At 44.2% G+C, this 12,500-nt stretch overlaps 1 protein-coding gene across 1 annotated transcript in view; it reads left to right on the plus strand.

Moving 5' to 3' along the window:
- Positions 1-12,500, plus strand: part of igdcc3 (immunoglobulin superfamily, DCC subclass, member 3) — a 63,491-nt gene that overhangs the window by 37,916 nt on the left and 13,075 nt on the right. Inside the window, exons 6-7 of the mRNA XM_027008948.2 lie at positions 4,881-5,039; positions 7,900-8,065. Coding sequence (XP_026864749.2) covers positions 4,881-5,039; positions 7,900-8,065 — 325 coding nt within the window. The remainder of the gene's footprint in view (positions 1-4,880; positions 5,040-7,899; positions 8,066-12,500) is intronic.

Consider the following 12,500-nt stretch of genomic DNA (forward strand, 5'->3'; position numbering starts at 1 on the left):
GTGTGTGTGTGTGGGTGTGGGTGTGTGTGTGTGTGTGTGTGTGTGTGTGTGTGTGTGTGTGTGTGTGTGTGTGTGTGTGTGTGGGTGTGTGTGTGTGTGTGAGAGAGTGTATGTATGTATCTGTGAGTGGTTTGTATGCAACTGAATGGCATTAACATGTGTGCACATGCCACAACAGGCAAATTATTTGCTATTCCTTTAAGACATTTAGGTTTAATCTGCATATTCATAAATTGCATGTGACATCACACTCTGTATTGTCAGAGTTGACCCTGATTGACAGATGAGGTCATATATGCTTAGGCTTTGACTTTTATTTCTCTTCAGAAGTGTTTCTCTCCTGATCATCATAGTAACTGAAGATTTCCTAAATGTGAATTAAATATATCACTAATGATATATCGTTTATAGTGAATGACATTTGTCAATTTACATATAATTTGATTATGCTTTGCCTTACTATATACTTTGTCTATCCTTACCACTTTCTACAGTAAAGGATTTTGATATCGGATTTTGATATTAGAAATCTGACCGTCTATCTTAGCTATTACGTGATCAGATTTATTTGTTCCAAATGTAAATTCCTGGTGCTCCCTGTAAGTGGTGATAATAATCAAACAGTGGATATTGCCTTGCAGAATATTGTTGGAATTAAGTGCTAACTAAATGGAATTGCATTTGGAGATATTGGATTACAGAGAGAGAGGGAGAGTGAGTGTGTGCATGGAGGGTTAGCTGTATAATGGATGCAATAACGGCGTGACAGGTCAGTGGTTACTGCCATACATGCTGTTTGTGTTTCCTCTTCTTTATCCAGATAGTCTGTGTATTTAGTTTTTTCATTGTTTGTAGACAAACCAAAATACTGCACAAAATACAGCCTGCAGCTTTTTTTTTTACACGCTCTCTCGCTCTCCATCTCTCTCTTTCTCTCTCTCTCTTTAGCTCTTTATGAATGTGTCTATCTTCTTATCTCTCAATATTAGTGTTGGTTATAATTTTATTTATTGTTTTTTCATTAATCATGAAAGGCTGCAGTTTCCACCAGGTAGGTGGAAAATGCATTATGCATGCCAGTCAAGCACATGAGACATTCTCACCAAACTGTTTAAATCCTAAAGGAAGCCTCTTATCTGATGCCAAGTCAGGCTGCCTGGCTGTTTCTAAATAAATCTCTATTGTACACAAGTTTGTAGGAAATATGGCATAATTGAGATTTGAGGTCCAACTTCCTTTCAGACCTCTTTGTCCCAAAAACATTTTGCTGTGTTACAGTGGCCATTGCACTGGCATTTCAAAGCTCCAATCTTAATAATAAACAGGATAAAAGGTTTGTTTTGAAAGTGACAGTGAATACATTTGGGCTCAAATGAGAATCAAAGAGCAGCAATGTTCTTTCAATCCCACTGATCTTTCACAGTTTATGTATTTATCCTGATGTGACCTCCAACATCTGACCTCCAGATTTTGTAGACCTTTGTGCGAACTTGTTTGTTGATGTGGGTGGTAAATTAAAATTTAAATGTAAGTCTTTTGAATGAAACCCTCAAAATATAGGATTCTGGCTCTTCCTTTTGTCCATAGCATGGTCATTTTCATCATGAGAAAGGATCCCATTCTCACCACGTTTTGCAACTGGAAAAGGGGATGGTTCTAACAAAAAAACGGACACCCCCCCCCCCCCCCACACACACACACACACAAGAAAAAAACCCCAGATCTAAAATGCCTTTTTGGTGCCTACGGTCATATTTTAAACATGCAAGTCACTTTAGATAATAGGGTCTGGCCGATGATGTACATGTACACATCACTTTAAGTAATTGTCTTGGGTGTTTTTCTGTGGAAACTCAACCTGATCGGAATGATCTAGGCCAGGATGTGTGGGATCAAAGCCTGCTAGCCATCATTTCTGCCAATATTTTACAACCTGCATTTATCAATGTGTTACAGGAGTAGTTCCTGCAGTGCTGAGGGCACTTCACCTTTTACTTTAACAGACTTGAAACTGATGACATTATAGTCTACTCCTCTATTGGACATCATTCTAAGATCTCAAAAGTGCATGGATGAAATTTGTCAAAAATGTTAGCTATCAGAGAGGAATCCCCTCGAGGTGTGAATAACGTTTATCCAGAACTGCTTGGACATGCAAAGCGATGACACCCCTTGAACTTTGGCTAAAGAATGACTTCCTCCAGGTTTCTGCACTCCTCACTGGGTAGTGTGAGCAATTTGTAAGAGGAAAAGAAAGTTGAGGTTGAATAGCAGCTCCTGTAGTCCGACGATATCTAAATGGATTAGTTTATCCATCTTAAAATTCTGGATTTGTCTGCTTTTTATCTACTAAACCACCTGCTGGACCGTTGGAGATAGTGCTTGCCTCTCTCGCTACACCCATGACGCGTCGCCTGCAGTCGACTAAGAGTTTGCAGATGCCTCTTACTTCTGCTGTGTCTGGTGATGGTGTATTGAGAGTCTTACAGGCTGTGTGATCTTAAGTGCAGTCTCATCCTTACCTCTTCATCAAGACACTTTCTAGTGGATATTGGCGGGGGATATTTCAGGGGGTTTTGAGCTTTTTGTTGTTATTGTTATTTTGGTCTTACTCCTACATGAATTAGCAATCAAAGTGTAAAACGTGATGTAGTGAGGAGAGTTATGAAGCGTGTTATGGAGCTCTTCGCTATACTGTCATGTTTAGTGCAGACAGCCACACTGCCCTCACGTTTTAGCTTACTGTGTGTCTGCATTGATGTCAATGCAATATTTTTTGGTAAAATTATTCTCAGTGACAATCAAAACAGCCCAGTGTCCTGCATCCCTAGAAAACAATACAACGAGTAATGAGTTTAATGAGTTTCAGTGAAAACCTAAATAACGACGACTTGACCCAGCAACAAGGTCAGCTTGTTTCAGCTCTGACTTAGTGGAGCTGCAACTTCTGGATACTTTCTAAATCCGAACGATGCACTGTATAATCCACGGGGCTTAGAATAGGTTTTAGTACCATGTAACTTGACTTGGCAGATGTCAGCCTAGTCATTCTAAATTAAGCCCAGGCAATGTCCACCTGCCATCTTAATGCACAGCATAATAACAACATGGATATAGAATGGAGACAGAGTGGGGTGGGGGTTGGGTGGAGAGTTGGGCGGAGTCACTGTTGTGTGACAACAGGGGAAATGTTAATGCTTTTGTTAGTTTTTTTTTTTACTGTTATGTGCAGCACCGGGGTCGACATTTATAATTCATTTTCTGATGTAAAGTGCACAAAAGGAATGCTACAGACTTACTGGGGACCAGGAGCTAAGCCACATAAGCAGAGTAGTAAATCATGCAGCACACACACACACACACAAACAGAGGGACAGTGATACATGCGCGCACACACACACACACACACACACACAACCAGAGGGACAGTGATACACACACACACACACACACACAAACAGAGGGACAGTGATACATGCGCGCGCACACACATACATACACACACAGAACCAGAGGGACAGTGATATACACACACACACACACACACACACACACACACACACACACAGTGATACACACACACACGCACGCACGCACAAACAGAGGGACAGTGATACATGCGCGCACACACACAAACACATACACACACACACACACACACACACACACACACACACACAGAGTTCTGTTCAAACAGAGCTGGATCTGGATCTAGAATCACACACATGAGTGTGCACCCTTTGCATGATAGAACAGTTACACACACACACACACACACACACACACACACACACACGCCGTGATGCCATGGCAACGTAATTCTCCTGCGTCATGGGCATTTGTGTATAGCCTCCTGTGTGCTTGTTCACGCAGAGCCCCCCCCCCCCCCACTCAGTCCAGTGCTTCTCACGATCGTGCACATGCAGCCTGGAAAATGGCACACGACTGCTGCTATGGGTACCCAAGCTTTAGATGAGCATGCTGGGAACTTTTTTCTCTTATTCTCTTCCCCCTTTGCTGTCTTTGTCATCTCTCTCTCTCTCTCTCTCTCTCTCTCTCTCTCTCTCTCTCTCTCTCTCTCTCTCTCTCCTTCTCTCTCTCCCTCTCTCCTTCTCTCTCTCCCTCCCTGTAGTTCTCTCTCTCTCTCTCTCTCTCTCTCTCTCTCTCTCTCTCTCTCTCTCTCTCTCTCTCTCTCTCTCTCTCTCTCTCTCCCTCTCTCTCATGCTTTTTTACTTCCCTCTCTAGGCCCTCCCCCCCCAGCCTCACTAAACCATATTCAAGGACAAAGCTCCAAAGCTATGAATGTTTTTGTTTGTTTCTCCTGAGAGTTATCTGGTCAGATATTAATCTTCTGCTTCCACCATTTCTCTAGCTGGTGCTGTTGTTTCCACCATGAAAATATTTCCTGTGCCATGATATGAATATAAGACATTTCACTCCTTATTACTCTTATTTAATCCAAAAACATCCAATAGCTTTGTGTCAACAACTGGTCAAAATATCAGTACTCGTTTTTGAATATTTTATTTATATAAATGTATAAAAAAAATCAGTCATATGTATATTATTTGAAGAACTAGAGAAATATTCATCCATTCAGTGTTGCACGTTTTGGTAGTTGGTCATCACGTAGTGCCTGCATTAATTCTGACGTTTATGTACTTGTCTCATATTTGTTGTTGTTGTTTTTATTGTTGTTGTTCTGAAATATTTGAACCATGTGGTCTAGGAACATGAGATAACTAACTCCTTATTATTGTCTCACGTTTCCTTTTGTTTGTTTGTTTGTTTTGGTTTCTACTTGCCCCTCTCTCCCCCTTCTGTGTGGTGGTCTGTTCCCTATCTTTCTCTTTTGCCCCTCCCCGGCACCTGCATGACAGACGGTCGCCCGATTGGAGTGGAGGGCATCCAGGTGGTGGGCACAGGGAACCTGATGATCTCCGATGTCCGGGTGCAGCACTCGGGCATCTATGTCTGCGCAGCCAACAAACCGGGTACCCGCCTGCGGAGAACTGCTCAGGGTCACCTGGTGGTACAGGGTGAGTCAGCCGTCCTGTCAGGTTTACCCGTCCTTTGGCTGTTGGCCAAGAATGGGGAAGTTTCACGCTGCCATACTGTTACCCGACAAACCTGCTTTTTGTATTTTTCTTGAGTTGACCAATCCCTCCCCATCATATTATGCCTCTGACCAATCAGATGCACCCCAGAGAGGTCCACACGTGCTTTCTCATCTTTTCTCTCTGTATTATTGTAGGATAGAAGCCTCTAGCCCTGCAGAATTCTCTCACTGACCAGATCTTTGCACCACCGTAGAGCCAATAGTAACACTATGGCCTAATCAATATTTCATTTAATCTTCGGGAACCATGCGGGACAGTGGCGGGGCTTCATTACAGAGCACCCAGATGAAAAGTCATGCTGTAATTGGGTGCCAATGCCTTTGATCCCCTCATTGATCACTGAAAGTACAAAGAAAAGCACTCTCTCCTCAGCGCGGACGATGGCCAGATGATGGTCAGACTCCTCTTGCTCTGGAACTGTAATTATGCAGACATCTAGCAGACCAAAGTTTGGTGGGGGTTTTCTTTCTTCTTTTTTTGTGTTTTGGTTGTGGGTGAACACCAGTGGAGGCTAACGGTCATCCATCGAACGATGCAGGCACGTGCCACGGGCTGCTCTGTTGGGGCGGGATGCCTGGGCGTGCAGTGTCGGGGCGATGGGTGTAGTGCAGCTTCGGCTGAGGATGGATGAGCTCTGTCACACTCCAGCTCCAGGCTCCACCCAAACCTCTGCGCGGACGCTGATTAGTGCGTTTAACAGGTCTTCATGCCGTTTCCTCATTATTTCTGTTTGTGGCTGCATTTTCTTTATTTCTCTCTGCTACCTCCTCCCAGGATGCTCTTTTGCGTGGCCCCTTTCTTCTGCGTCTCTCCCTTCTTGCCATCGTCTCACTCCCTCCTGCCCTGTCCAGCACTTGTCCTCCAGCGGAGCGGCCGAGAGCACACGTCTCCGCTGCGCACGCAGGAAGAGACGTTCACGGCCTTCCTCTTTTTTTCTTTTTTATACAACAGACCCCTCGGCATTAACTCGCCCTTAGGAGCCACAAGTGCAGTCTCAGCCCTCGCAAACTCTGCAACTTTGATTTTTGTGGCTGTCAGAGAATTTTACTGTCTAAAATGATTAAGCTTAGCTCACTATGGACGCCAGCATTGATGTGTCATATAATAAGGCTAAGGGGTAAAAAAGATATGGCAGTAATTGTAGCAAAGGAAATTGCAATATCAAGCATGTGGCTACTAATTGGACAGTAATCGCAAATTACCGGCTAAAACTAAATGCAACCTAATTAAGAAGTAATCGTGTCTCGGATTAAGTGTGACTCTCTGTCAGTTAGAGTTAATGGAACATGGCTGAAGAAAAGGGCAGTTCTACATCAGGACATTGGGGGTGGGCTTCACTCCAGAGGCCAAGCAAGGAAACTTCGAACCCCTTTCACATTAGTGTGAGGCCTCCCCTCCCAGACCTCAAATCTGCTTTGGTATCACTTAATATGTTTTGTCTTAATCGGTTTTAATTTGGCCAGATGTTCACGTGTGGATTCTGTCTTCTCTAGCTTTTAAATTTTTTTTACGAAGTTAATGAAATGAAGGCTTAACCTGAGCTTAGTTCTTCTGTCGCTGTAATCGCAAAACTCTCTCTCTCTCTCTCTCTCTCTCTCTCTCTCTCTCCCTCTCTCTCTTTCCCTCTCTCTCTTTCTCTCTCTCTCTCTCCCTCTCTCTTTCTCTTTCTCTTCCTCTACCTCTCTCTCTCTCTCTCCCTCTCTCTTTCTCTCCCTGTCTCTCTCTCTCTCCCTCTCTTTCTCTTCCTCTACCTCTCTCTCTCCCTTTCCCTCTCAATTCGATTCAAGGTTTCTTTATTGCCATAATAAATATTAATATTTGTATTGCCAAAGCTTTTCTGTAGATTTAAGAACATACAACTACATTGCAGTACAAAAGACCATTGTGGAACATAAAAGTACATTTGCATCTGTAAAATTAGAGTTTGGTTGATGTATTAATATTAACAGGTATGTAAGATTATAATAATGACACTTATAAAATCAAGAAAAATAAGAATAAGAAAAAGTGATAATAGTACATGAGCAGGAATGCATGCTTGTAGGTGTGTCTGTGGCATGGTGTGACCTCTCACTGTCCGTCAGATTGTGGCAAGCCTAAATGTGCTTTTCTGCTAGGGAATAGTGCTCTTTATATGATAGCCTAAGCTATTATGCAAGAACAATATAAGATTTAGAACATCAATAGAATACCATTAAAAACAAGCCATATGTACAAAATCACTGATATTTCATCACTCTGTATTATCTCTAGAACCCCCATGGATATATACACACCTACAAAAACACCTGCAGACACGTACATTTCGCACACACACAGATGCGCGTATACACCTACTGTATGTTTTTGAATGACTGTCCTTCAGGGTATTGCAATGCAACAAATTGCTGCAACAGCCCCTATGTCCATCAGTCAAAAAAAAAAATCCCATTCTTTGTAGGGATTCTGGGATTTGATTTGTAAATTTGTTACATTTACCTTATATTTTGAAAATTCTTTTAGTGAAAGAGGAGGTATGCCGTCTTCTCTGTCATTGGCCTTGCCATGGTGTTTTGCCCTTTCAGTGGTTAGACTGTGATCTGAGTCTAACCTGAATCTAACCTGAGTCTAAGATGAGTCTAACCTGAGTCTAAGCTGAGTCTAACCTTAGGTTAGGTTCTGTTTCTGCTTTGTATCTCTGATTGTGAAGACATATTCTGCCAGGGCAATTGTCTGATGGTTTCTTTCTCTGTCTGTCTGTATGTCTTTCTGTCAATCTGTCCATTTCTCCTCCTTCCAGCCCCAGCTGAGTTTGTTCAGCCTCCCCAGTCTATCGCACGTCCAGTAGGCACCACGGCCATCTTCACCTGCCTGGCCCAGGGGGAGCCCTCGCCCCAGCTCACCTGGCTGAAGAACGGTCAGATCCTGGAGCCTGGAGGCCACGTCAAGCTCAGGAACAACAACAGGTGAGTGTCTCCACCTTCCCATGCCTCACCTTCCCCAGGTGAGAGTCCTCACACATTGCCTTGACCTCACTGGTCTGTTATGCACCTGGATGTGGTCTCTTTTTGGAGTGGAAGGCAGTGGAATCCATTTGGTTGCAGTAAACTCAAACGTTGTGGTGCAGTTTGAAGATGCTGTATTTTTCAATTTCGGGTCTTCTTTCATCCAGCGCACCTGACCCAACACGTAATGGGCTTGCCCATTATGTGATGATTTGAATCAGGTGTGTTAGATTAGGGAAAAATGCATTAACTTGCAGTGTGGGGTCCCAAGGTCCAGGACTGAGAGCACTCACTGTAATGGCAGGAAAAGATCTTTGTGATCTTAATGTAGATCTGTTGATTGTGCTCATACTTGCTTTTCTGGAAATAAGTGACAACTCCTGTCTTTAGAGAAGCCATGGTTAGATTGCATGTGCAGCTGTTGGTGGGCTGGGTGTGAGGATTGGATTTAGCCGCACAGCTCTGTCTTTTCCCACCCTCGTGTGTTATTAGGTTATCTGGCTTTTGTTGGAAACCGAGTCTTGCTGACTCTTGGTATTGTGCTTCGTATTGCTTTGTTGACACCACACGGGAAATACGGTAACATGTTTTGTAAAGATCGCAGCAGGCATGCGGCGCTGTGTGCTGGTGATAGTCTCCGCTGCCCTCGTAGTGGGAGGCTTTCTGCTATTGTGTGCTGCCAGTCGCATGGTTGGGTTCTACGGCCCGGAGAGGCTGCCGTCACTGAAGGGCCCAACTGGGCCTTATTTGGGTCAGTGGAACAAAGGAATCTGGGAGCACGGGTGAACAACCACCCAGGCAGTTGCTGAGAGCAGCAGCATCCGCTGCTGAAAAGATTTAGTGCTAAAGACGGACACACACACACACACACACACACATATATACATGTGCACACTATGTGCAGGCAGGTGTAAGCTGACTGATAGCATAGGTCCTTTTAGACCTACATAAATCCCTCCATCCATCCATCAATCCATCCATCTGTTCATCCATCCGTCAATTCATCCTTCCATTCATGTATCCATCCATCCATCTATCCATCCATCTAACTGTCCATCCAGCTATCTGTTCATGGGATGCTGTCCACGGGACGCAGTATAAACACAGACACTCTGAAGCATCTTTCAGAATTGGCCTTCTGAAGAGTATTTGTTTAGAACAGAGTGCTGGAGTAAGTGTGAGTCAGTGGTACATGCTAAGGTGAAGCAGTGAGATTGGGGCCCCAGTTGGAGGCGGTGGGAGTGAGAGATTTCCGAGGCGAGGCAGTGATGCTGGGGAAGTAGCTGGGCTTGTCTAACACACAGCACACTGCTGCCCTGACAGTCTGTCGTGTATGTATGTGTACACGCTTGACAGGTTCAGTCATGTCATAAAATTAACCATGTGAAATTAGCTGTTTAGCTGTTAAATGGATGACTACAGAAAAGTTGTTATACCAGCAAATCTCAAACAAGTTCCTTAAAGCTCTGAATGTGGATGTTGAAAAAGTGTGGTGTTTTTCTGTGGACAGACGATATGATTTTTGGTGCTCTGGTCTTCGTGGTCACAGCGCTGCATACACGACGATCACGCAGGACGAGCAAGCGACAATCGAAATTTTAGAGCCTTTTAGACATCCTCGCGTGTGCACGGCTTATTTAAGGAGCATGCACACGCACACATGTACACACACATAAACACACACTCAAACAACAAATACACATTAGCACACGTGCCCAGAGAGTCATGGAACAGAAACGTGTGACTGTGTGTGTGTGTGTGTGTGTGTGTGTGTGTGTGTGTGAGTGAGAGATAATGGGGTAGAGGCCAAGTTTGGAGCTCAGTAGGGCAGACTGTGAAGGGAAAGGTCAGTGTTCTATATTCCTGTAGTAGCACACTCACACAACTGCGTTCACAAACTGCTTTGCGAATAACGGGGCTGTGAGATACCTTCCCTTCAGCTGGCATTTGAAAAACGCTTTGCTGAAAAATAATGCTTTCCATTTATTCTCCTTCATTTATGCCTACAGAGTAAAAAGTAAAAGTAAGATATAATCAGTAAGAAATCATTACCGTACACATTGAAAAGAAAGCTTGACTATGGTCTCTCTTTTAGAGCACTATCATTTACAAACAGAGAACCTTTTCAACTCAAACACCTACACTGTTGCTGTTACTGCTCCAGCAAGAAAAAAAGACCGGTAGGGGTGTTTAGGGGAGGAAGGGAGAGAGAGAGAGAAAGAGAGAAGGAAAGAGAGGGGGTGAGAGAACAAGAGTGCAAGAGAGAGGGAGGGAAAGAGAGAAAGAAACCACTTTACTCCTGCTTTTGAAACTTTCCTGGCTCTATTTTGTGCTTTATCAACTCCCCCTTGCAAAATGTGGTGACCTTGCTAGTGCCTTTGACCTCTGACATCTACAGCAATCAGTTATTTTGCTCCAAGCTTGTCCACCTGCCCCCCTCTCTCTTCCTCTCTCTCTCTCTCTCTCTCTCTCTCTCTCTCTGCCTCTCTTTCTCTCTGTGGAATTTCATAAGCTGCGAGCCAACAGTAGGCTTCCTGCAGGGAGAGTGCATGTGCATTTGAGAGAAGATCAGAGAACAGAAGTCCCTCTGTTCTTAAAGAGCTGGGCTCACTTTACTGCATCACCATGCAACTGCTAGTCACGGTAGCACCCCATGAACCCCCCCTCCAATACGCACGCAAGCACACACACACACACACACACACACACACACACACACACACAGCCTAGGTGACTGGTCAGGCTCTGCCTTAAGGTGTGTGTGTGTGTGTGTGTGTGTGTGTGTGTGTGTGTGTGTGTGTGTGTGTGTGTGTGTGTGTGTGTGTGCGCATGCATGCGCATGCATGTATGTGTGTGTGTGTGTGTGGGGGGGGGGGGGGGGGGTAAAATAGAAAGAGTTTTTCATCCCGTTAATTAAAGAGAATGAGTACAGAAATTAATTCCACTTGTCTCACAGCAGCTCAATATCCGGACAGTCAAAACCTCACCTCCCTCCTCAGACTTCTATAGTCAAAACCTCACCTCCCTCCTCAGACTTCTACAGACAAAACCTCATCCTCCTTCCTCCACAAACTGACCTCCTGCAGAACTCTCAAAGGACAAATTTTGCAAAATCAAACGGCTCACACCAGGGAGCATTTTGTGACAAAATTCTAGTTTAATTCAATAATTCAATTACTTAAATAATAATTCATGTTTAAACATTCTGTTTAGAGGAATGATCTCTGACCATTGAGCACCTAGTCATGGGGTTTTTTGATCTGGTGATGTAATGAAGAGGAAACACAGAAAAAAGAGGGAAACAGAGAAAAGCAGTAAGACAGATGCGAACAAGTTAAAATATGAAGTCGTCCTATAAGCTCACCTACTGTGAGAGCAGAGGAGAGAGAGGAGGAGAGTTTTTAGAGGCTGCTAGTGGGAAATGTATGGAATGAAACAATAGAGAGGTTTTAGATAAGCTCTCTCTCTATCTCTCTCTCTCTCTCTCTCTCTCTCTCTCTCCCTATTCTCACATTTACAGCCCTGCTGTGTTATTCAGCATAAAGGAAATAGAGTCAGAAATATAAAAGGAAGGAGACAGACAGAGGGAGAGAAAGGGAGAGCTGCAGGAAACCAGTGGTGCTAATTTCCATATTTCCATATTCTGCACCTTTAACTGTTAAATGTTTTATTTTCTCATCTCCACAGGATTAAGAAAGAAAAAAAAAACCTAATTATGTATTCAGCCCTAATAATGCGCTCACACCCAGACATCAACCCCCCCCCCCCCCCCCACACACACACACACACACAATAGAGTGGGGTGGTAGATGGGTGCGGGGTACTGATGCCGGGGCGTCTTTGGAAAACTCCCCAGTTTTACCTTTTGCACTTCACTAAACTGTTCTAACACACAGTCCACTGCACGGACAATTACCACAAAAAGATGCTTTTTGGCTGTAGAATGTTTTTCTGTGACAGGGCTGGGTTGTTTAATGCTGTGACTGTCTATTCCTTGCTGTGCCTTCCACGTACTCTCTCTGTTCCTCTGTGAGTCGTCCTTCTCTGTCTCTCTCTCTCTCTCTCTCTCTCTTTCTCGCTCGCTCTCTCTCTTTTTCTCTCGCTCTCTCTCTTTCTCTCTCTCTCCCTTCCATCATCTCTCGCTCTCTCTCCCCTCTCTCTCCCTCCCTTCCTCTCTCTCTCTCTCTCTCTCTCTCTCTCTCTCTCTCTCTCCCCTTTCTCTCTTTGAATACGGCCCAGAGGAGTAACATTATCTCAGTAGTGGCTGCTTCAGCATCGATTGTGCCGATCCACAGAGTAAACACATCAAACACAATAACCATCACCAAGGCCACTCCGGGCACGGACCAGCACAAGGGCTGCCTAAGCTAACGTTAAGTGAACACTAAGCGAAATC

Source organism: Electrophorus electricus, chromosome 21 (assembly GCF_013358815.1).
Source record: "Electrophorus electricus isolate fEleEle1 chromosome 21, fEleEle1.pri, whole genome shotgun sequence".
Lineage (NCBI taxonomy): Eukaryota > Metazoa > Chordata > Actinopteri > Gymnotiformes > Gymnotidae > Electrophorus > Electrophorus electricus.